This window comes from Monodon monoceros, unplaced genomic scaffold (genome assembly GCF_005190385.1).
Source record: "Monodon monoceros isolate NGI ecotype Baffin Bay Population unplaced genomic scaffold, NGI_Narwhal_1 Super_Scaffold_2, whole genome shotgun sequence".
Classification (NCBI taxonomy): Eukaryota; Metazoa; Chordata; class Mammalia; order Artiodactyla; family Monodontidae; genus Monodon; species Monodon monoceros.
The window spans coordinates 61,348,792-61,375,458 of NW_021703776.1; the positions used below are offsets into that span (position 1 = coordinate 61,348,792).

At 41.6% G+C, this 26,667-nt stretch overlaps 1 protein-coding gene across 1 annotated transcript in view; it reads left to right on the top strand.

Moving 5' to 3' along the window:
• Window positions 1–26,667, top strand: part of FKBP9 (FKBP prolyl isomerase 9) — a 47,910-nt gene that overhangs the window by 11,752 nt on the left and 9,491 nt on the right. Inside the window, exons 2-7 of the mRNA XM_029234319.1 lie at window positions 2,500–2,645; window positions 3,187–3,376; window positions 3,643–3,788; window positions 12,631–12,820; window positions 17,264–17,409; window positions 25,870–26,056. Of these exons, the coding sequence (XP_029090152.1) occupies window positions 2,500–2,645; window positions 3,187–3,376; window positions 3,643–3,788; window positions 12,631–12,820; window positions 17,264–17,409; window positions 25,870–26,056 (1,005 nt within the window). The remainder of the gene's footprint in view (window positions 1–2,499; window positions 2,646–3,186; window positions 3,377–3,642; window positions 3,789–12,630; window positions 12,821–17,263; window positions 17,410–25,869; window positions 26,057–26,667) is intronic.

The window sequence follows — 26,667 nt, forward strand, 5'->3', positions numbered from 1 at the left end:
TCACTACAAATAACTCAATTTCATTTCTTCTTGTGGCTGAGTAATATTCCATTGTATATATGTGCCACATCTTTTTTATCCATTCATCTGTCGATGGACACTTAGGTTGCTTCCATGTCCTGGCTATTGTAAACAGAGCTGCAATGAGCATTGTGGTACACGACTCTTTGAATTATGGTTTTCCCAGGGTATATGCCCAGTAGTGGGATTGCTGGGTCATACGGTAGTTCTATTTTTAGTTGTTTTTTTTTTTTTGTGGTACGCGGGCCTCTCACTATTGTGGCCTCTCCCGTTGCGGAGCACAGGCTCCGGACGCGCAGGCTCAGTGGCCATGGCCCACGGGCCCAGCCACTCCGCGGCATGTGGGATCTTCCCGGACCGGGGCACGAACCTGCGTCCCCTGCATCAGCAGGCGGACTCTAAACCACTGCACCACCAGGGAAGCCCCTATTTTTAGTTTTTTAAGGAACCTCCATACTGTTCTCCATAGTGGCTGTATCAATTTAGGCAGGTGGATTCTTAACCACTGTGCCACCAGGGAGATCCCAATGATAACCTTTAAGATTTACTTTCTTGGCAACTTTGAATATGCAACACATTATTATTATTTTTAAAAATTAATTAATTAATTATTTTGCGTTACGCAGGCCTCTCACTGTTGTGGCCTCTCCCGTTGCGGAGCACAGGCTCCGGACGCGCAGGCTCAGCGGCCATGGCTCACGGGCCTAGCTGCTCCGTGGCATGCTGGATCTTCCCGGACTGGGGCACGAACCTGTGTCCCCTGCATCGGCAGGCGGACTCGCAACCACTGCGCCACCTGGGAAGCCCTAGTTTATTTATTTTTATCTTTGGCTGTGTTGGGTCTTCGTTGCTGTGCGCAAGCTTTCTCTAGTTGCGGCGAGCGGGGACTACTCTTCCTTGTGGTGTGCAGGCTTCTCATTGCGGTGGCTTCTCTTGTTGCAGAGCACGGGCTCTAGGCGCACGGGCTTCAGTAGTTGTGGCACTTGGGCTCAGTAGTTGTGGCTCGTGGGCTCTAGAGCGCAGGCTCAGTAGTTTTGGCGCACGGGCTTAGTTGCTCCGCAGCATGTGGGATCTTCCCGGACCAGGGCTTGAACCTGTGTCCCCTGCATTGGCAGGCAGATTCTTAACCACTGTGCCACCAGGGGAACCCTGCAACACAATATTATTAACTATAGTCACCATTAACTATTCACTGTACAGTATTATTAACTATAGTCATGTATAGTAATGCTATACATTACATCCCTATAGCAGAAATCTGTTATTTTTAAATGGCCATAGAGCATTTTATTATATGTCCTTGCCTTATATGCAATCAGTGCCATACTCTTGAACTTGTAAGTTATTTCCAGTGTTTAGTTATTATAAACCAAGCTCTGTAGTCATTTTCTTAAACACAGTGTCTAAAACTCTGTAGGTGTCTCAGCCAGTATGTAAGGTACTTGTAGGCAGAGTCCATGCCTTGGACTTTTTTATATCCCCCAAAGCCCCTAGCATAGTATCCTAATTGGCACCCCCTTGCTGTTGCTAAGTTTGACATGGAAGAGGATGAGAACTTGGATCATAGCCATGATTCCATTATTTATTTTCCTACTTAAGGCCATCACCAGTCAGCCTTTAAAACACATGTATTAGTGATTTCAAGACTACATCAGACTTTCTATCACCTGCAATAATTATGTATGGTAATATTGGCATAACCCTTAGGTTTTCAGAGTACTTTTCACATCGTTATATGGTACGGATCTTGTGATGGCTATTATCATCACTCACATTTTGCAGTGGAGGAAACTGAGATTAAGAGAGTTTTAAGCGCACTTCCTGCTACACCACGCTGCCTCTTTGTTTAACTTATTGACTTAAAAGAAAAAAAAAGAAAATTAGTGTTAATTTGCACATGAGTATCTGTGATATTGCTGTTAGGTACCAATCACATGGAAATGGAATAAACGTTTTTTTTTTTTTTAATGGAAGAATTGGTAGATATTTCACAACAAACAACATATATTTTTCTCTAGAGAGAGTTATGCTGATGCTTATCTGACTAGATTTGCTGGCAATATTCAAGGTAATTAAAAAATTCCAACCCTGCAAGTACTGTCCAATGAAGATATTTCCTGCATCAGTAACTCCTCTGTGGGCTTTTTTTTTTTTTTTTTTGCTGTACGCAGGCCTTTCAGTGTTGTGGCCTCTCCCGTTGCAGAGCACAGGCTCCGGACGCGCAAGCCCAGCGGCCATGGCTCACGGGCCCAACCGCTCCGCGGCATGTGGGATCTTTCCGGACCGGGGCACGAACCCGTGTCCCCTGCACCAGCAGGCGGACTCTCAACCACTGCGCCACCAAGGAAGCCCTCTCTGTGGGCTTTTTACTTTGCAGTGACCTCACTCTGTCCATGGGTACATTTTTACAGGTTAGTTTCATTAAGGGAAGGATTATTCATACTTTTCCTTCTCTCTCCCTACCTTTTGGGTCTTCAGCTATGACAGAGACTCCACTTTCAACGTGTTTGTGGGAAAAGGACAACTGATTGCAGGAATGGACCAAGCTCTGGTCGGGATGTGTGTAAATGAGAGGCGTTTTGTGAAGATCCCCTCAAAGCTGGCCTACGGAAGTGAAGGAGTTTGTAAGTGTTTGTTCTGTGCTTGTAAACACATCTGCCGAAACCACCAGAACATTTGCAGGCTCTTCAGTCAGGCAGACTAGAGTCTTCGGAAGCTTCGGGTAGGGGAAAATGAGAAGCTGTGAGCACACACACACAGCTAAAATCTCATCTTAGAAGTTTATTTATTCTAGATATGAAAGAAGTGTTATTAACACAGGTGTACTGAATGTTATCCTTGCTGAGAGGAAATTTTTGTGTGTTTTTCTCTTTAAATTTCATTTGGAGGGAGTTCCCTGGTGGCCTAGTGGTTAGGATCCTGGGCTTTCAATTCCATGGCCTGGGTTCAATCCCTGGTCAGGGGACTGAGATCCCGCAAGCCACAGGGTGCGGCAGAAAAATTTGTTTTTCATTTGGAAAAAAGGAGGGAACGTGGCTCATTTTGGAATTGTATGTGACCTCTCGAGCCCTTTTGGCTTCCATTCACCTTGGCAGCATCCTAGGTGTTTATTTGTCTGGCCCAAAAGGCAGCAGCTTCTCAGTGTGAACTCTCTTTATTTTCTAGCTGGTGTGATTCCCCCAGATTCAGTTCTTCATTTTGATGTACTTCTGATGGATATTTGGAATTCGGAAGATCAGGTTCAGATTCACACTTACTTCAAGCCCGCCAGTTGCCCTCGGACCATCCAGGTGTCTGATTTTGTTAGGTACCACTACAATGGAACGTTCTTGGATGGGACACTGTTTGATTCGAGGTAAGTCCCGCCATTCATGGTAGTATCATTGAAATGCCCCTTAGTTCTTTCTCTCTCATCCGCTTTTTTATGCCCATGGAGAAATCAGAAAAGGGATTCATTCCCAACTGCTCTGTGATTGGGAACAAAGATGTATACATGCTTTTTCTCCAGGGATGGGTATGAGTTCATTGGTAGCTGAGTTTTGGGTAACAAAAACCTTTTGAAGGATGAATTGGAAATGCCCTCATGGTGTGGAACTTTTCCCCTTTCTCATTGGTTTTCAGTCACAATCGCATGAAAACATATGACACATATGTGGGAATTGGTTGGCTGATTCCTGGAATGGACAAAGGGCTGCTGGGGATGTGTGTGGGAGAAAAGCGCATCATCACCATACCTCCTTTTCTGGCCTATGGAGAAGATGGAGATGGTAAGTCCTTCTCATTCTTTGAGCCACTCTCATCTGTCTTTATTTCTTTTGCAGTGGTTAATTTAACTTACCATGTGAAACCCACCAGAGCTTTTGGTCTAGACTTGCAGTGTCCAATATGGTAGCCACTAGCTACATATAGCTATTTACATTTACATTAGGTTAAATAAAATTTTAAATACTGTACCTTGATCACACTGCCACAGTTCATGTACTTAAGAGCTGCTTGTTGCCAAGGGCTGCTATACTGGACAGGGCAGATACAGAGCATTTCCATCACTGCAGAAAGTTCTATTTGGACGGTGCTAGTCTAGATCATTTGCTGTCTGATGAGTAAGTTGCAGAAATCTCCACCTATTAATGGTCATTGTTGTTCTTTTTTTTTCCACCTAGTACTATTTTATTTTATTTAAAAATTTTTTTATTTGAGTATAGTTACTTTACAATGTTGTGTTAGTTTCTACTGTACAGCAAAGTGAATCAGCTATGCGTATACATATATCCCCTCTTTTTTGGATTTCCTTCTCATTTAGGTCACCACAGAGTATTGAGTAGAGTTCCCTGTGCTATACAGTAGGTTCTCATTTGTTATCTATTTTATACATAGTATCAATAGTGTATATATGTCAATCCCAATCTCCCAATTCATTCCACCCTCATTGTTGTTCTTAAGTAAGACATCTCGGGACTTCCCTGGTGGTCCAGTGGTTAAGACTCCATGCTTCTAGGGCAGGGGCGTGGGTTCCATCCCTGGTCAGGGAACTAAGATCCCACAAGCCGTGTGGCCAAAAAAAAAAGAAAAGAAAAGAAAGAGAAAAAAAAAAAGAAAACGTGATGCTATTTAAGAAGTTTACTAACAGTGATACCTGACTTCTAATAACCCCCTAATATAAAGTTTTCCAAGCTATGTTTTCTGAGAGTTCTAGGTCTACAGAGCAGGAGGAGAGGAGCCTTCTCTCCTGTCGACCTCCACTTTTATTACTGGGAATCTGCAGACAGTTTCTTTAAAAACCTGCTAAAAGAAAAATAAAGCTTGAAAGTAACTGCCGCAAATATATCTTAATTCTCCCCTCCCCAAGATATGTTATTATTCTTATCACTACTCAAACTCTCTCATCCTTGGCTAATGGAAGTTCATTCTCCTTGTCTGCCAAATCCTTTTATCATCAACCACATGCATATTAGGTACGAAGTAAAGGTAGATACCTAGCCCGATGTGACGAATGTTATTTATTTATTTTAAATAAATAATAAATAATTTAAATATTTTAAACACAGTTTATTTAAAATAATAAATAATTTAAATATTTTAAATAAATAGTTTATATAAAATAGTTATTTTTAAATGTTTTATACTTTGACACTGTGCTCAGCTATCCAGGTATAAATTTAAACAGGTGAATTGTATAGTATGGGAATTATATCACAATAAAGTTGTTATAAAAAAAAGCAAATATTCAGGTAGTACATAATAATGCTAGAAAAATTTACACCCTGGGGTTACCGTAAGGCTTTCTGTTTTCTATTAAATTAAAAGATACAGAAAAGTAAAAAAGATTAATATTCTATCACACACCCTCCCACACCCACACCTGCATTTCAGGGATTAACCACACCTGGCGATCCAGAGGCTGACTCAGCAGCCTGCTTTCAGCAGATTTCACCATTCCTCTGAGGGGAAGGAGACAGAGGGGTGGGCTCTGCCAAAGAGCCAGTTGAAGGAGCACAGTCTTGGCATGCCCTGTGGTTCACTTGTCTAGGCCTTCTTCTTTGCATGACATAACAAATGGCAAGTAAGAGTGTTGAGGTAAGTGGTTTGTCAGGTAACTAACTTCCTTCTATCCCAGAGTCCTGGGTTTAGAGTTACTTTTTGGTTGATGTTGATCTTTGCAGGAAGAGCTAGTGCCCAATAATCTCTTCATGTGGATTATCGTGTGGCACATATTCAATAAATCCTCACTGTTAGGAATATCCATGAGAAGCAATACCATCCTGAAGTGAAATAGAAATGATTGGAGGACTATTTATGTTTTGGATTGTGCATGCCGTTTTTTCCCCTCTTATCTCAGCTAAATTTAGTTTTACTTATATCTTGTTTTGGATGCACTTAAAGGATTGAATTTTTGCCTCTTTAAAAATTGGGGAACTTCCCTGGTGGCACAGTGGTTAAGAATCTGCCCGCCAGTGCAGGGGACACGGGTTCGAGCCCTGGTCCAGGAAGATCCCACATACCACAGAGCAGCTAAGCCTGTGAGCCACAACTACTGAGCCTGCGTGCCACAACTACTGAAGCCCACATGTCTAGAGCCTGTGCTGTGCAACAAGAGAAGCCGCTGCAATGAGAAGCCCACACACTGCAACGAAGAGTAGCCCCCACTCGCCGCAACTAGAGAAAGCCTGCACAGAGCAACGAAGACCCAAAGAGCCAAAAATTAAAAAAATTGGTTGTGAGGGACTCTGGTAGAGCTCACACCAAGGAGTACTTCCCAGAACTACTGCTGCCAGTGTCCTTGTCCCCACAGTAAGCCACAGCCACCCCCTGCCTCTGCAGGAGACCCTCCAACACTAACAGGGACTCAGATTGATCTCCGAGATGACCCCAGAACTTTAGCAAGACTGAATGATATGAAGGAAAAAACCTATATGTGTGGAAAAAGGACAGAAACTAGAAAAAGAGCCGTGTGGCTGACAGGGTCTTGGTGCTCCAGCCGGGAGTCAGGCCTGAGCCTCTGAGGTGGGAGAGCCTAGTTCAGGACACTGGATTACCAGAGACCTCCAGGCCCCCACGTAATATCAATCGGCAACAGCTCTCCCAGAAATCTCCATCTCAACGCTAAGACCCAGCTCCACTCAACGACCAGCAACCTCCAGTGCTGGACACCCCATGCCAAACAACTAGAAAGACAGGAACACAGCCCCACCCATTAGCGGAGAGGCTGCCTAAAATCATAATAAGTTCACAGACACCCCAAAACACACCACCGGACATGGTCCTGCCCACCAGAAAGACAAGATCTAGCCTTATGCACCAGAACACAGGCACCAGTCCCCTCCAACAGGAAGCCTCACAACTCAGTGAACCAACCTCACCCACTGGGGACAGCCACCAAAAACAACAGGAACTACGAACCTGCAGCCTGCTAAAAGGAGACCCCAAACACAGTAAGTCAAGCAAAATGAGAAGACAGAGAAATACACGGCAGATGAAGGAGCAAAGTAAAAACCCATTAGACCAAACAAATGAAGAGGAAATAGGCAGTCTACCTGAAAAAGAATTCAGAGTAATAATAGTAAAGATGATCCAAAACCTTGGAAATAGAATGGAGAAAATACAAGAAACATTTAACAAAGACCTAGAAGAACTAAAGAGCAAACAAACAATGATGAACAACACAATAAACGAAATTAAAAATTCTCTAGAGGGAATCAATAGCAGAATATCTGAGGCAGAAGAACAGATAAGTGACCTGGAAGATAAAATAGTGGAAATAACTACTGCAGAGCAGAATAGAGAAAAAAGAATGAAAAGCATTGAGGACAGTCTCAGAGACCTCTGGGACAACATTAAGCACACAAACACTTGAATTATAGGGGTCCTAGATGAAGAAGAGAAAAAGAAAGGGACTGAGAAAATATTTGAAGAGATTATAGTTGAAAACTTCCCTAACATGGGAAAGGAAATAGCCCATCAACTCCAGGAAGCGCAGAGAGTACCATACAGGATAAATCCAAGGAGAAACACACCAAGACACATATTAATCAAACTATCAAACATTAAATACAAAGAAAAAATATTAAAAGGAGCAAGGGAAAAGCAACAAATAACATACAAGGGAATCCCCATAAGGTTAACAGCTGATCTTGCAGCAGAAACTCTGCAAGCCAGAAGGGAGTGGCAGGACATATTTAAAGTGATGAAAGGGAAGAACCTACAACCAAGATTACTCTGCCCAGCAAGGATCTCATTCAGATTCGACAGAGAAATTAAAACCTTTACAGACAAACAAAAGTTAAGAGTATTCATCACCACCAAACCAGCTTTACAAAACATGCTAAAGGAACTTCTCTAGGCAGGAAACACGAGAAGGAAAAGACCTACAAAAACAAACCCAAAACAATTAAGAAAATGGTAATGGGAACATACATATCAATAATTACCTTAAATGTAAATGGATTAAATGCTCCAACCAAAAGACACAGGCTGGCTGAATGGATACAAAAACAAGACCTGTATATATGCTGTCTACAAGAGACCCACTTCAGACCTAGGGACACATACAGACTGAAAGTGAGGGGATGGAAAAAGATATTCCATGCAAATGGAAATCAAAAGAAAGCTGGAGGAGCAATTCTCATATCAGATAAAATAGACTTTAAAATAAAGACTATTACAAGAGAAAGAGAAGGACACTACATAATGATCAAGGGATCAATCCAAGAAGAAGATATAACAATTGTAAATATTTATGCACCCAACATAGGAGCACCTTAATATATAAGGCAAATGCTAACAGCCATTAAAGGGGAAATCGACAGTAACACAATAATAGTAGGGGAGTTTAACACCCCACTTTCACCAATGGACAGATCATCCAAATGAAAATAAATAAGGAAACACAAGCTTTAAATGACCCATTAAACAAGATGGACTTAATTGATATTTATAGGACATTCCATCCAAAAACAACAGAATACACTTTCTCCTCAGTGCTCATGGAACATTGTCCAGTATAGAATATATCTTGGGTCATAAACCAAGCCTTGGTAAATTTAAGAAAATTGAAATTGTATCGAGTGTCTTTTCTGACCACAACACTATGAGACTAGATATCAGTTACAAGAAAAAAACTGTAAAAAATACAAACACATGGAGGCTAAACAATACGCTACTGAATAACCAAGAAATCACTGAAGAAATCAAAGAGGAAATCAAAAAACACGTAGAAACAAATGACAATGAAAACATGACAACCCAAACCTATGAGATGCAGCAAAAACAGTTCTAAGAGGGAAGTTTATAGCAATACAATCCTACCGCAAGAAGCAAGAAACATCTCAAAAAAACAACCTAACCTTATACCTAAAGCAGTTAGAGAAAGAAGAACACAAAAAAAACCCAAAGTTAGCAGAAGGAAAGAAATCATAAAGATCAGATCAGAAATAAAGGAAAAAGAAGGAAACGATAGCAAAGATCAATAAAACTAAAAGTTCTTTGAGAAGATAAACAAAATTGATAAACGATTAGCCAGACTTATCATAGAAAAAAGGGAGAAGACTCAAATCAACAGGATTAGAAATGAAAAAGGAGAAGTAGCAACTGACACTGCAGAAATACAAAGGATCAAAAAAAAACAAAAAAAAATACAAAGGATCATGAGAGATTACTACAAGCAACTCTATGCCAATAAAATGGACAACCTGGAAGAAATGGACAAATTCTTAGAAAAGCACAACCTTCCGAGACTGAACCAGGAAGAAATAGAAAATATAAACAGACCAATCACAAGCACTGAAATTGAGACTCTGATTAAAAATCTTCCAACAAACAAAAGCCCAGGACCAGATGGCTTCATAGGCTTCACAGGCTTCACAGAGTTCTCAAACTCTTCCAAAATATAGCAGAGGGAGGAACACTCCCAAACTCATTTCACCATCACCCTGAAACTGAAACCAGACAAAGATGTCACAAAAAAAGAAAACTACAGGCCAATATCACTGACGAACATAGATGCAAAAATTCTGAACAAAATACTAGCAAACAGAATCCAGCAGCTCATTAAAAGGGTCATACACCATGATCAAGTAGGGTTTATCCCAGGAATGCAAGGACTCTTCAATATATGCAAATCAATCAATGTGATACACCATATTAACAAATTGAAGGATAAAAACCATATGATCATCTCAATAGATGCAGTAAAAGCTTTCCACAAAATTCAACACCCATTTATGATAAAAAACCCTCCAGAAAGTAGGCATAGAGGGAACTTATCTCAACATAATAAAAGCCATATATGACAGACCCACAGCCAGCATTGTTCTCAGTGGTGAAAAACTGAAATCATTTCCACTAAGATCAGGAACAAGACAAGGTTGCTCACTGTCACCACTATCATTCAACATAGTTTTGGAAGTTTTAGCCACAGCAAGCAGAGGAAAAAAAAAAGAAATAAAAGGAATCCAAATTGGAAAACAAGAAGTAAAGCTGTCACTGTTTGCAGATAACATGATACTATACATAGGGAATCCCAAAGATGCTACTACTAGAGCTAATCAATGAATTTGGTAAAGTAGCAGGATACAAAATTAATGCACAGAAATCTCTTGCATTCCTATACACTAATGATGAAATGTCTGAAAGAGAAATTAAGGAAACACTCCCATTTACCATTGCAACAAAAAGAATAAAATACCTAGGAATAAACCTACCTAAGGAGAAAAAAACCTGTATGCAGAAAAGTATAAGACACTGATGAAAGAAATTAAAGATGATATAAACAGATGGAGAGATATACCATGTTCTTGGATTGGAAGAATCAACATTGTGAAAATGACTATACTCCCCAAAGCTATCCACAGATTCAATGCAATCCTTATCAAACTACCAGTGGCATTTCTCACAAAGTAGAACAAAAATTTCACAATTTGTATGGAAACACAAAAGACCTCGAATAGCCAAAGCCATCTTGTGAAAGAAAAATGGAGCTGGAGGAATCAGGCTCCCAGACTTCAGACTGTACTACAAAGCTACAGTAATCAAGACAGGATGGTACTGGCACAAACACAGAAAAATAGATCAATGGAACAGGATAGAAAGCCCAGAGATAAACCCACACACATATGGTCACCTTATTTTTGATAAAGGAGGCAAGAATATCCAATGGAGAAAAGACAGCCTCTTCAATAAGTGGTGCGGGGAAAACTGGACAGCTACATGTAAAAGAACGAAATTAGAACACTCCCTAACACTATACACAAAAATAAACTCAAAATGGATTAAAACATAAATGTAAGGCCAGACACTATCAAACTCTTCGAGGAAAACATAGGCAGAACACTCTATGACATAAATCACAGCAAGATCCTTTTTGATCCACCTCCTAGAGAAATGGAAATAAAAACAAAAATAAACAAATGGGACCTAATGAAACTTAAAAACTTTTGCACGGCAAAAGAAACCATTAACAAAATGAAAAAACAACCCGCAGAATGGGAGAAAGTAGTTGCAAACGAAGCAACTGACAAAGGATTAATCTCCAAAATATACAAGCAGCTCATGGAACTCAATATCAAAAAAACAAATAACCCAATCCAAAAATGGGCAGAAGACCTAAATAGACATTTCTCCAAAGAAGATATACAGATTGCCAACAAACACATGAAAGGATGCTCAACGTCACTAATCATTAGAGAAATGCAAATCAAAACTACAATGAGGCATCACCTCACACCAGTTAGAATGGGCATCATCAGAAAATCTACAAACAATAAATGCTGCAGAGGGTGTGGAGAAAAGGGAGCCCTGTTGCACTGTTGGTGGGAATGTAAATTGATACAGCCACTATGGAGAACAGTATGGAGGTTCCTTAAAAAACTAAAAATAGAACTACCATACGACCCAGCAATCCTACTACTGGGCATATACCCTGAGAAAACCATAATTCAAAAAGACATGTACCACAATGTTCACTGAAGTACTATTTACAATAGCCAGGAAATGGTACCAACCTAAGTGTCCATCAACAGATGAATGGATAAAGAAGATGTGGCACATATATACAATGGAGTATTACTCAGCCGTAAAAAGAAACAAAATTGAGTTCTTTGTAGTGAGGTGGATGGACCTAGAGTCTGTCATACAGAGTGAAGTAAGTCAGAAAGAGAAAAATACCATATGCTAATGCATATATATGGAATCTGAAAAATAAAAAAGGTACTGATAAACCTAGTTGCAGGGCAGGAATAAAGACGTAGACATAGAGAATGGACATGGGGTGGGAGGGGGAAGCTGGGCTGAAGTGAGAGTCGCATCGACATATATACACTACCGAAGGTAAAATAGTTAGCTAGTGGGAAGCAGCCGCATAGCACAGGGAGATCAGCTTGGTGCTTTGAGATGACCTAGGGGGGGTGGGATAGGAAGGGTGGGAGGGAGGTCGGGAGGGAGGAGATATGGGGATATATGTATTCATATGGCTGATTCACTTTGTTATACAGCAGAAACTAACACAACATTGTAAAGCAATTATACTCCAATAACTATCTATTAAAAAAAAAGAATATATATATATGTATAACTGAATCACTTTGCTGTACAGGAGGAATTAACACAACATTGTAAAACGACTGTACTCAATAAAATAAATTTTAAAATAATTGTCTGTGAGTTCCAAAGAACAAGTCTGTGTAGTGTTCTCCAGAATCAGATCCAAGCTTTGGAATGTCTGTGATTTGCATCTGTATACAAACAGAAACCCACAGAGGTATGTATTTGGGTTTGCATGTGGGTATATAACCACTCACATAGAGCCTTGATTTGCAAGCACAAGCATAGAAAATGTGGTCACAGTATTCTCCATGTCATTATTATCGGTTTGCTCCTTTTTCTGAGGAAGTCAGGCTTCAAATTATACCTGCCAGCCCTCGGTTGGACACCACGTGAGACAGCACGGTTAGACACCATGGGGGACCACCCAAGATGTGGAAGAACATTTGTTTTCTTGGCTGGGAAACTTCAAGGAATGTGTAACACCAACATAGTGGGTGTTGAATTGTCGTTAAAGTATTGATACTTCCTAAATCTTGTGTCCTGATTTCATCATCTTCCTTCATTCCACTCTAGGGAAAGACATTCCTGGGCAGGCATCTCTGGTGTTTGATGTTGCATTATTGGACCTCCATAATCCCAAGGATGGCATTTCCATTGAGAATAAGGTAGTACCTGAAAACTGTGAGCGGCAAAGTCAAACGGGGGACTTTCTCAGGTATCATTACAACGGCACACTTCTGGATGGCACATTCTTTGATTCCAGGTAAGCAAACAACAGGGTCCTTCACTTACCAGAACATCTTATTAAATATAGTTTATAGCTTGTCAGTGCTGATTTTGAGTTAGTATTTTCGTCTCCAGTGTAGGTTTCTATTTTCTGATACTGAATTCCTTCAGAGGTTGTTAGAACGGTCTCCTTGGGGCCTGTGAGAGATGGATCTGCAGGAAAGGAGGAGAGGCTCACCCTGGACTCCCACAATCCCTCTAGACTGTGCTCAGCTATCCAAGTATAAACCCAACTCTGGGGTCCAAGGTGGGAAGTGACCAGGAGGCAGGTCCAGGCGGTAGGATGCGAAGAGAACAGACTTGGTGCTGGGAGACCTGGATTCCAGTCCCTGTGTGTGGTGCACTAGGTGTGTGACTTAGGATAGCATTTGACCTCCCTGAGCTTCAGGTTTTTCCGCTGTTGTTAGCACCTTTCTCAAAGAGATGGTTAGATTAAAGAGAGAAGGTAGGCAGAAGCACTTTGCAAACCTTAATGGCTTATCTGCTGCAGGGACTGTTTGGATGCTGGGCGGAGCCTGTTGTTATTCAAAGCTTTGTTTTGTTTATCAGGCTTAGCCTGCAGTTGTGAGGAGGCAACAGGTGTCTGGTATGTGTTGCTCATTCAGGTGGCATGCGTTGTTTGGATTCCTTTAGCTTCCTATAGAGCAAGCAAGTAGTGACAGCAATCTACCTGTTTCTCTGAGGTAAGAAACTTCTCGTTTAATTAGTCACCCAGAAACATTACAGAATTTTTATACGGTATAATTTTATTTGCATAATTCATTCTTACTACTCCGCGGATCCCTTCTTTTAAATTTTTCATTTGACTTTTTGGGAAAAAGGCAATAGTCTCATGGTTCAAAATTAAAACAAAATATGCGTTAAGATATGTTGTACCAACCATCCCTACCAACCTCACATCCCCCTCCCCCCAAGCCACTTAGGGTTAACCACTGTTATTAATAAGTTTCTTTTTTTATTCTTCAAATGTGTGGATTTTTTTCCTAAAGCAGATATAAGCAAATACAATTGTTATATTATTTTCTCCGCTTTATAGTATATAGCATATAGAATACTATATACATACATATATAACATTATGTATTATATACATATACAGATAACATAATGCTACGTACTATATACACTATTATGCTCCTTGCTTTTTTTTAAAATTAATTTATTTTTGGCTGCCTTGGGTCTTCGTTGCTGCGCATGGGCTTTTCTCTAGTTGCGGCGAGCAGGGGCTATACTCTTCGTTACGGCACGCGAGCTTCTCATTGCGGTGGCTTCTCTTGTTGTGGAGCACAGGCTCTAGGCGCACGGGCTTCAGTAGATGTGGCATGTGGGTTGAGTAGTGTGGCTCGCCGGCTCTAGAGTGCAGGCTCAGTAGTTGTGGTGCATGGGCTTAGTTGCTCCGCGGTATGTGGGATCCTCCTGGGCCAGGGCTCGAACCCATGTCCCCTGCATTGGCAGGCGGATTCTTAACCACTGCACCACCAGTGAAGCCCCTGCTCCTTGCTTTTTTTCACCTTGGAATTTTTCCATATTAATGCATAGAGAGAAATCATTTTTTATGTCTGTGTAGTGTTTCATTGAGTGAATATACCATATTTATCTAACCATTCCCCATTGATGACATTTGAGTTGTTTTTATTTTTTCTATTAAAAAAAATTCAGACAGTGTGTGCGTGTGATTACTTGTCACATATGAGCTTGGTTCTGTCTTTTATTCCCTGGAATTTTATTTTTAGTTGAAAAGCCATTTTTCTAGTGGATACCAGATTTCTTTCCATATTAATGGAACCAGTTTTCTTAGGTTTCAAACAGATTTCCATTTTAGTACACTGGGGTCTAATCCATCCTAAGAGCTAAGTAATATTCCATTATATAGATTTGCCTTAATTTAGTAATCAATCCCTATTATTTTCTATTTTTGATGTTCTAAGAGGGACTGCAATAATTATTTTTGTAGCTAAATCTTAAATAATATGATTGTTTCCTTAGGATAAATTTCTAGAAGAATCTCTAGGTCTAAGGTTATGTGTATTTTTACAGCTTTTGATATAAGTACCAAGTTGTCCTCAAGGAAGGTTTTACATCACTAAGAGTACCCCATTTCCTGCAAACTCAGCAACATTGGGTATTATTTAAAAATAATCTTTGCCAATTTATAGGAGAAAAATAGAACTTTATAATTGTAATGTGAATATCTTTGATTGCTATTAAGGTTGAAATTCTTTCAAATGTTTATTGACTATTTGGATATTTTCTTTTGTGATTTACCTGTTGGTGTATTTGACTGTTTTTATATTGAGGATATTGGTATTTGTCCTTTTCTTATTAATTTAAAATCTCTGTACATTAAAGATATTAACATTTTTATGGTCGCATATTGTTGAAAGCATATTGCCTGTTTATTTGCATTTTAATTTCGGTTGTTGTGATTTTTGATCTGTTTAAATATAAACCTTTTATGTTGTTAAATACATTCCATTTCTCCTTTATGGCTTCCTTTATTCTTATGTAAATTCTTATATATTCTGTCTTGAGTAACTTGCTAAAAAGTCTCTCCCCGCCCCTGGACTTGTTTTTTTTCCCCTAGAGTATATAAATATTCACCTGTATTTTCCTCCTGCTCTTCTAATGGCTTTATTTTTTTATCCTTTAAAATATTCTCTATTAGAATTTTTATTTTAAAGAATATTACGTTCTTGTTGTATAAGTGAAACAATGCAAAGATATTTAATAAAATGTAATAATTTCACATCAACCCCTTCCATTTTCACCACTCGAAGTAAATATTAAAAAGCTTCTGCAGGCTCTCTCCGTGTTTATAAATGCTTTCATGTTTCAATCTTAAATCCATCTGGAATTTATTGTGGTGTTCAGTATGACAGTAAGGATCTAAATGGTTTTTTCCAGATGGTTAGCCAGTTTTTCCAACACCCTTTATTGAATAACTGTATTTTCCTCACTCATTTAAAATCTGACATTGATCATGTACCAAATTCTTGTATACACTTTTGGGTCTTGGTCTAGAATTTTTATCCTTTTCCAGTGATCTAGCTATTTCTGGGCCACAATCATACCTTTAGCTATTGTAACTTTTTAGTTTGTATGATAGAGAATATTCTTTTTCTTTTTAAACATCATTTTTTCCTACTGTGATACATTGATACGGTTCAAAATCCTAAAAGTGTAAAAGAATATACAATGAAGAATTTTTCACCTATCCTTGTCCCTCAATCACCCAGTTCCCCTCTTCACAGGGAACCAGAGTTATGCACTTCATAGGTCTTCCATACATATACAATGAAATACAGATAATTATGTAGAAAATCTGCTTCCTGGATGAGGAGAATCATTTGTTACTATCATTTCTTCACGCCCCTTGTTTTTGTGGTCCCTGAGGGGTGTTGAGGAGGAAGAGCCTCTCACAACTCTGCCTTTTCATCTCCCTGGTCCCACTGCTGACTATCTTCTCTGACACAGTCATCCTTGGGCTGTGTTTGATGAGGTGACAGTGGAACTGACTGGCTCTTTCTCAGGACAAGCTTTTTGCCACATCTGCTCCAGCTGGGGGTGGGTAATGGGTACAGATCACTGTGGTTCAGAGTTCAGTATCTGAAGTGGCAAATGAAGTTTTATTATTTTATTCTGGAATCATCAGGCTTTGTTTTCTCCAAACTCATAGTAATCAGACTCAATTGGCAATTAATACAGAGGCTGGATCTCTCCACTGAGTGGAATGCTTGGGGCTCCTACCAGAGGCACTTGGGAAATTCAGGTACTCACTGGGAGGTAGCTTGGTGAGCATGGATTGCAGTAGGGCGAGTTCACTGCAGAGTTAAATTGCTCTCAGTATATATGCTACTTTTCTGGCAATCTGAATATTCATGTCCCACATATACAGATACTCTCCTCTTTAGAGAAATTCTTAGTTTCTTTCTTTCTTTCTTTCTTTCTTTTTTTTCCTTTTTGGGCTTTCATTTGAAACTTTATGTTAGAGTAATAGAAGACTCTAGAACTTCTAAGTTGTTTCTTTACAAGAGATAACAGAGAAATTCTTAGTTTCTGACAAGGGCCCCCTTGATGCTTTTTTCATTAACCTGACATGGTCAACAAGCGTAGAGTCCGATTTACATTATAGCTACATTTCTGCATGATTGCTTCTTGTAACCCGCATCCCATTCATAACCTGACCAAACCAGAGGGCTGGAGGGCTCGTTTCTGGGAGCGTTTGTGCAGGCGGCAGCTCCCACGCAGTGTGTGGATCCTTGTTCATCATTTCAGGGGGGCGTGTTTCCTGGCTTGTACTCAGATTCTAGGGTTCACCCTCTTCTGGAGTCTGGAGGCCCCTGCCCTCTGTTGCCTCATGGTACCAACTACACTGCTGCTGCGGTATCCCTCGTGACCAAGCTCTTTTCCTCTTTCCCAGCTACTCGCGGAACCGCACCTTTGACACGTACATTGGGCAGGGCTACGTGATTGCTGGGATGGATGAAGGTTTACTCGGCGTTTGCATTGGAGAGAAGCGGAGGATCGTTGTCCCCCCTCACCTGGGGTATGGCGAGGAAGGAAGAGGTAAGCGCTGGCTGCCTTCTAAGACTGCCTTAGAGAGACACTAACTGATGCTTCCACGCTGCTTGGAACCAGGGCCTCTGGCAAAGCGTAGAAGCTAAAGTCTAGCTTCAGACTCGAATACGCAAATAACTCTAGTTTCTAGAGATGCTCTGTCATGACTCCTTGTTCCCCCTGCCCGTTTTCCTTTTCCTTTTGGAAAATTTAAAACCTACACCAAAGTTGAAAGAACTGTACAGTGAACTCCACTTAGATTCACCAGTCATCAACATCTTGCTATATTTGCTTTATATATATAACTACAGTACATTTTTTCTTTGTTGACCATTTGAAAGTAAATTGCAACCCCCCTTTTTTTGTTTTTCGTTTTTATTGAAATATATTTGACATATAACCTTGTGTACATTTAAGGTGTACATGTTATTTTGATACATTTGTATATTGTAATATGATTGCCATTGTGGTGATAATTAGCACCTCTATCATGGTACATAATTATCATTTCTTTTTGATGGTTGGAATAATTGATAATTAGCAAGTTTGATGATTATAAGACAATATTGTTGTCTATATTCACTACACTGTGTATTAGATTTTGGTTTTTGTTTTTAACAACTTTATCGAGGTATTATTTACATACCATAAAATTCACCCAATTTAAGTATACAATTCAATGACTTTTAATAAATGTTGTGAGTTGTGCAACTATCACCTTAATCCAGTTTTAGAATATTTGTCACCCAAACAGCAAACTTCTTTTTAAAAGTTACACAAATAATATATGTTGACTTTAGAATAAGAAAATAGAGATCAACAACAACAAAAATCTCCCATAATCTCACCACCCAGGAATAACCATTGTTAATGTGGTAGGTGGAATATCGGCCCTAAAAGATGTCCATGTCCTAATCCCCAGAGACTTTGCAGATGTGATTAAGGTAATGGTTTTGAGATGAGGAGATTATCCTGGATCATCCAGGTGGCCTTGATGTACTTACACGGATCTTTGCAAGAGGGAAGCAGGAGACCAGAGAGAGGAGAAAATGCTACACTGCTGACTTAGAGGTTGGAGGAAAGGGCCACAAGTCAAGGAAGGAGGGTGGCCTTGAGAAGCTGGAAGAAGCAAGGAAACAGATTCTCCTGAAACCTCCAAAAGGAACACATCCCTGCCAATACCTTGAATTTAGACTTTGAGTCCAGAGTTATGAGAATAAATTTATGTTGTTTTAAGCCACCAAGCTTGTGGTAATTTGTTATAGCAGTAATAGGAAACTCATATAACCGTGAAGTGACTATCCTTCTATACTTTTGAGTATATGTGAATCTATGTAGATAAAAGGAAATAAACACATATCCATCTACACTATTGACAAAAAATACTACAGTATTTTTTGTCAATAAATACTGACAAAAGTGGGATCACCTATACATATTAGTTTGTAATTTCTCTCTTTACGTAATTTGTTGTGAACAATGTTTTATGCCAACAGGTTGCATAGAATTTTAATGGTTGCATAGTATTCCAAACCATATTTCCTTTATTAATTTTTTTCTCAGATACCATTTTTTGCTAACTTACTTTGGAAGAGTTGATACAGTATTTATTTTGCTTTTGTGTTCTTTTTGCTGATGAGATTCTGGCTGGCCTGGCTGGCTGTACACATTCATTTCGTTAACCTGCTTCTGACTTCTACTGCTACAGTGGATTTCAGAATTTTCCCAGTAGGATTTGTTTGGAGGATCTAAGAATCATCAGGTTGGTTGGAAACTAGGCTGTACCATGGAGAAACATTATTTTTCCTGACTTAAATTTCTGATTTATAAAGCCACAACAAATCACAGCTTAAGGTCTTCAGATCATTCAACAAACCTTGCTTCATGTTCTGTTTGTCTAGTGTCTTGATGCTCTGTTGTTTTGTATTATGTAAATTTCTACTTCTAGCCAAATACATGCAGGAATAGACTTTCAGCGTATTCATGTTTCATTTTGCCCTCAGGACTAATTCTTCCTTTCCCTAAAAAGAATATACTGATGGAAAACACTTGCTTAAATTATTTCTCCTTTTGGCTTTCTCACAAGTATGAGACAGTTTTGCAAAGAATTATATAAGGCTCTGGGAAACATTTGAAGTCTCATAAATTTTCTGGGCATGAGGCTACTTCACCCTGAATCATTTGTTCCCATGGTGGGGGGAGGGGCACCCTGGCAAGTAACACCCAGCTGCTCTCGCACAGGGTCTGTTTCTGTCCTATTGATTAGCGAGTGCCCTTGGCCTCCTTGTGGGGTTTGCCCAGGACCTAATGCTAATCACTGAGGGACTGACCTTAGAAGGGTGTCAGGACACAGAGGAAGCCTGTGGCTTTCTCACCACATACCACAGGGCCAGGCACATGGTAAGCATTCAGTAAATATTTGTGGAAGGAAGAAATGCTGGACTTTCCGACTCATCGGCATTTCATTTTGTTGCAACCATTTTCTCTTGCAGGGTTGGTGGAGGGGAGGGGGTAGGCCTTCTGTAAAGGCTCTGGCCCTTTCTGCTGTCTGCTTTGTTCCATGGGGACAGCCCTGAATTTAGAGCGTTTGGATGTTTGCAGCCCTGAAGTAGAGAATGGATTCTGCTGCAGGAGGGTTGTGGCAGCATCACTTCCTCAGTTTCTGTTCCCCAACTTCCACATGACCTTTTAAGCACTCTTTTTCAAAAGTGAAGAAAGCTAATATTTTACCCACACTGTGAAGGACTTCTCATGTACGAGCTCATTCAAACCTCAAAACAGTTCTCTGTTAAGATAACGAGGCCCAGAGAGGTTGAGTCATTTGCTAGAGGCCACAATAGCTAATCGGTGATGGAGTTGAATTGCACCCAGTGTTGCTGCCTGTGTCATAGGCAGAGGGGAAGAATGAGTTTCCATTACGCTGTGACTTGTTGATACCCATATATGAAGAACTGAGAACTCCAACCAGAAGTCCCAGAGCTCTCAGAGGAAACCCACGCTGCCAAGAGCTGCCGTGTTTCCTTCTGGCCCAGTTGGCCGGCCGCTTTATTTTTTGTCATCTGCGTCTCTTCTTTTTTTTTTGGTGGTACGCGGGCCTCTCACTGTTGCAGCCTCTCCCGTTGCAGAGCACAGGCTCCGGATGCGCAGGCTCAGGGGCCATGGCTCATGGGCCCAGCCGCTCTGTGGCATGTGGGGTCTTCCTGGACCGGGGCATGAACCTGTGTCCCCTGCATTGGCAGACGGACTGTCAACCACTGCGCCACCAGGGAAGCCCTGTGTCTCTTCTTGAGGCGGCTTATCTAGTGGGAAAAATTGATGAATACTTTTCTGCATTGGTTAAGGGTTTATTCAGAGAGGAGGCTGGTGTTGGGCCTAATGAAATGTTAGATTATTTTCACCTGTTTACTGATGTTGGGAAGGAGATAGTTTCCTCTACCCTTCTAGGTTCTTCTGGCTGGTCTAAGAAATAAATTGATATGAGACAGATTAACAGGAGAAAATCAAACAAAGTTTAATGACATGTATATATGGGAGAGACCTAGGGAAACTGACTAACTCACCAAAATGTCTGAAACCCTCACCTTAAACACCACCATTAGCTAAAGACAGAAGAGGATGTTGGGGGTAGTGGTTTCGGACCTGGAGATGGAAAAGCAAATGTTTGGTAAACAAATGTTTACGAGACCACACAGACATTGGGACACCAAGAGAAATTTTAACTAACAGACTTTGCTAGGTTCCTTCCTGTCTCCACATCTAGTTCATACAGTAGTTATGTATGGTGATAGCTCCCCCCATGCCCCAACATTCTTCAGACAGTTAAAGAGGTAAAAAGAAAGGTTTTCTTTTTTTTTGAGTCTTTTGCATCTTGTTTATTTTCAACTTGAAATAATCCACATGTCGAAGAGACATTTTTGGGGTGGCAATTTTACTCCCCTACACTGGTCAGCACTTATTTTTACACTGTATATTCTTTGGAGAAGGCACAGCCAGATAGAGGGAATGAGGGTGGAAGGGGTGCTGGCTGCCTGGGGCAGGTGGGATCTTATGGCTCGAGGTCTAGTCTGGGTTTTTTTGTAGGCCCAGCAACCCCATCTGTCTGTCCATCAAAGATTTAGTGAGTGCCAGGATTCCCTGGTGGTGCAGTGGTTAAGAATCCGCCTGCCAATGCAGGGGACACGGGTTCGAGCCCTGGTCCGGGAAGGTCCCACATGCTGCGGAGCAACTAAGCCCGTGCGCCACAACTACTGAGCCTGTGCTCTAGAGCCCATGAGCCACAACTACTGAGCCTGGCTCTAGAGCCTGCGAGCCACAACTACTGAAGCCCGTGCGCCTAGAGCCCGTGCTCTGCAACAACAGAAGCCACCTCAATGAGAAGCCCGCGTGCTGCAACGAAGAGTAGCCCCCGCTCGCTGCAACTAGAGAAAGCCCACGTGCAGCAATGAAGACACAACACAGCCAAAAATAATAAATAAATAAAAATAAAATTTATTAAACAAAAATTTATTGAGTGCCTTCATGACCAGACACTGCCCTAAGGTATTGGGGATTCAGCAGAGAAAAAGACAAACTCCCAGCCCACATAGAGCTTACGTTCTTATTGATGCCTCAGTAGATGTGCATTTGTGCCTTAATCAGACACCTGGTAGACTGACTCATGCTAACTTCTAGGAGCTGACATAGAACCGGACATTGAATACGTACTTGAAAGGGTGTGATTGACCTCTCCACTGATCAGAGTACTTGGACCTGGGATCCTGGGGGCCTGAGAAGCTGGGTTAGTTATCAGGAAAGTGCTGGGCAAACTGATATCAGAGCACAGGGGCATGGGGTAGTCCTGGTGCCCTAAGATAGTCCTGCACATGAATGTACCTTTAAGGGTGTCAATTAAAACAACAACAACAACAACAACAACAACAATGTAAGAGCTGTGAGTTCAGTTTTATAGTTTTATTTGGGGTTACTGAGGACTGTATAGCCTGGGAGATAGCCTCTCAGATAGCTCTGAGGAACTGCTCCAAAGAGGTAAGGGGGATGGCCAGTATATATGTGAATTTGGAGGAAGGATATGTACAATAAAGCACACATCTTTTTTTCTTAAATTAATTAATTTGTTATTATTTTTGGCTGTGTTGGGCATTGTTGCTGTGCGTGGGCTTTCTCTAGTTGTGGTGAGTGGGGACTACTCTTCCTTGCAGTGTGTAGGCTTCTCATTGTGGTGGCTTCTCTTGTTGTGGAGCATGGGCTCTAGGCACAAAGGCTTCAGTAGTTGCGGCACGTGGGCTCAGTAGTTGTGGCTTGCGGGCTCTAGAGCACAGGCTCAGTAGTTGTGTTGCATGGGCTTAGCTGCTCCACGGCATGTGGGATCTTCCAGGGCCAGGGCTCGAACCCGTGTTGCCTGCATTGGCAGGCAGATTCTTAACCACTGTGCCACCAGGGAAGCCCTAAAGCACACATCTTGGTAGAAGGTAACCGCTAGTCACGGGGAATAGGTATCTCAGTTGCTGACTTTAGTGCTTTTCTAAGTGTAGGAAGATGCAAAAGTCTGGGTTCATAAAGTTTTCTCCTGAAAACCTCTAACTACCTGGAGGCCTGTTCTGCCAGTTTTCCTAGAGCACAGGTACCTTATCCCTGATCTTCCCCCTGAATGTTTTCCAAGCTGTGCTGTAGGTCAGTGACTGCAGTGGCTAATGACTGAATTCTTGTAGATCCAGGTGGCGAGCAACATTCACTTAGTTGGTGCTGGGCTGCAAGCCTTGTAGTTGCCCAGCCTTGAAGCTGAAGAAAGAGCCCAGAGACAGCAACAGAGACATCAACCAGTTATTGGATAAGGGATCTTACAAGTCTGCAGCAAAAGATCCTGGAGTAACACCCCATCGTGAACGGCAGAGAGCAGGCAGTACATGGCAGGAATCTTCGCTACTTGCAGGGGAGAAGGGGCCACCATTTAAAGGGGGAACTGATGTCCGCTTGGCTCATCACTTACCAGGGAAACCAGCACCTGGGGCAGGGGGCAAGCATGTAGGCAGTTACTGATTAAGCGCTATGATTAAGAGAATTGGATAGTCATGTGAGTGAAGCAGGGACTGGTTGAGCAGGGGCTGTACAGAGAGCAAGAAAACAGCCCTCTTGAATGGTCCAACCATACAGTTGGCAAGGGGAGGTTAAGTTTGTACCAGCCCAATGCCATCAGTCTCTTGTCCCTTTTTGGGCTCCGTCCACACGTTTTTTTCAGAGAGGTTATTAGAGCTGCTCAAGATGCAGCGTTCTTTTCCACCAATCCCCTTCATCACAACCATGGCCTGCGCCTTGATCCTCCTCATGGAGATGAGAGGTGGGGCTCCTAAATCTCCTCAGCTGCTCACTTGCAGACCATTTAGCACAGCGCTCCGAAACCTTGGCTGCCCCTTAGAAACTCCTGGAAAACCAATGCCTGGTGCCGCTGTAGTCCAGCCGTTCTGCAATGTTGTGGCATATCACAGGCAAGAATCACCTGGAGAGCTTAAAGATCACAGAACCAGAGGTGCTGCATGGGAAAGGGCCTGGCCCTCTGCGTTTTCACCAAGTTCTCCAGGACATCCTGATGGCGCCCAAGGCCGAGATCACTGCACTAGGTGAGCTGCATCTGAATCTCAGAGTGGGGCCCAGGTGATGTTTTTTTCAGATTATCATGATTTTTTCTTTTATTCTGTGAATGTGGTGAATTATTTTTTTATTGTGGTGAAATGCACATATTTACCATTTTAACACGTTTTAAATTTACAGTTCAGTGCCGTTGAATATATTCACAATGTTGTGTAACTGTCACCACTGTCTATACCCAGAACTTTTCCGTCATCCCCAACACAAACTCCCCATTACCCTCTCCCCCTCCAGCCCTTGGTAACCACCGTCCTACTTTCTGTCTCTATGAATTTGCCTATTCCAGGTGTCTCATATAAGTGAAAGCATACAATATTTGTCTTTCTGTGTCTGGTTCCTTTCACTGAGCATAATGTTTTCAAGGTTCGTTCCCAGTTGGTTTTAATGAGCAACCAAGATTGAGAAACCACTTGTCTGGCTCCACAACCACTGCCCCCCGTTAGTGTGTGCTGTTTCCCGCAAAGAGCTGCCCTTGGCCCTGGTTCCAGGCACCCTCCTATGGCAGTTTGCAATACCTGGTTCCTCTGGGAAAGATCCTGGACCCTGTTAACCACTCACTTCAGCAACTCCCCATCACTAGTGAGTATGAGGCACCTGTGTGCTGCTGTAAAAGCCCGAGCTTCTCTAATTACTACCTTGGTAACTTTGGGCAGCCATCAAAATCTGTGCCTTAGTTTCCTCATCTGTAGGTTGGAAATATAGGATTATAATGAGAATTAAATAAACTAATACATCTAAAGCACTTAGAAGAGTGCCTGATACCTAACAAGCACCTACCCATTAAGTGTGTGTTAGAGAGACAGCAGCCGAGAAACAGATGAGCACATGGTGGGGTGGGGGTGGTGTGATCTGGAGGATGGGGGGTGGGGAGGGGCTGTTGATGTTCACATAGCGCTACTGACTTCTGTCTATAGCTGTGTTGTTTTCTTGAACAAGTTATATCTGAGTTGGTTTTCTTGTCTGTAAAATGCTAATGAAAATATTATACCTCCTTGATTCTAAGTAACACTATTTACAAATTTTTTACGTGTAAACTTCTCTGAAATGATCTGGGGGTGTGGTTAACAACTGATACCCTCCTGAGAAGCTGTCATTAAATGAATGGATGACCTGCTACTCCTGCATTTATGGTAATACTTACCCAACAGGGTTCCTGCAGGGATTTAATGAGACAGTGTATGTGAAAAATGCTTTGTAAACTGTAAAACATTATTCAGATGTGAGATAATGCTTTCAAAAATGGAAAAGAGTAATAATTTTGTGTAGAACAAACAGGATGTGTTGTAAAGCACTTTGTAAGTTGTTAGGTGTAGTATATCTTAAGGGGCATATATGGGCCAAGTTTGGCTAGGTGATTTCCCCTGTGAAGTTTCTGTTGGTTTTGCTTCTCTTAAGCAGTGGTAGGGCACTAAAGTGATTTTCATTCTACAGCTGATTTTCTCATCTCACCTCTTACTTCTAGCAGGAGCGGGGCAAGCCTTAATTTGGTTGAGCTTTAGTTTTCTCATCTGTGATGAACTTAAGCCATAAATCTTTCAGGTTGAACCATTCCATGGGGCAGTAGTACCGTGTCTTGAATTTTAGTCCAAAGTGTGCTCCTGACTGTGGACCCTGGACAAATCTGTGCCTCAGTTTCCCCATCTATAAATTGGGTTAGGCTACTTCTAATGGCCCTTCCAGCTTCACTCTTCCAGCATTGCCTAGGATTTCACAGCTGGGTCCCCGTGTTCCTCATTGGAGGTCTGTGAGGAATACCTGGTGATACTGGGGAGGCACGTGCGCTGCTGCTTGGAGGGTTCCCTCTAATTGCCTTTGTCTGTCCTTTAGGGAACATCCCCGGCTCGGCCGTGCTGGTGTTTGACATCCATGTGATTGACTTTCACAACCCTTCAGACTCCATCAGCATCACCTCCCACTATAAGCCTCCCGACTGTTCAGTGCTGAGTAAGAAGGGGGATTACCTCAAGTATCACTACAACGCCTCACTTCTGGATGGGACGCTGCTGGATTCCACGTAAGGGCTGCCAGGGATCGGTGGGGTGTGAGCCTGGCAGATAACAGTCAGTGTTCCAACAATCCTCCTTTTCTTTTCATCAGATACTGGTTGAGAGCTTTTATCTTCATGCCCTTTGCGCTGAGTATCTCAAGTGTACATCGCTACTCTGGTGCATTGTTCCAAGAGTTCCCTATGAATGGTTTCATCCTGCACCCGTGAAACTGTCTTTCTGAAAAGCAGATCTCATCTTATCCTGCTGTCTTTAAAAACTAACCCACCAATAAAATCTAAACTCCAGAGTCTGGCACATTAGGCTCTCTTGTCAGCTCTGTTCTGCCTCGCCAGCATCTTCTGCTGAGGCCCGTCTTCTGCCTCCCAGGGGTGCCATGTGCAGTGGTGCAGGATGTGCACTGCTTACACCCTTCCTTCTGGCCAGCTTCTGCCTTGGCTTAAATGTATTCCCTTTTCTCAAAATCTTTGCTTAATTCCTAGGAAGAATCAACTGCTCCCATTTCTGCAGTCTCATAGTCTCATAATGTTTTATGTATTACATGCCTTTTAGTTATTTTTGTTTCTATCGCTGTTGCTGGTCTGAAAACCTTAGACACCCAACATGTTTATTCATATTA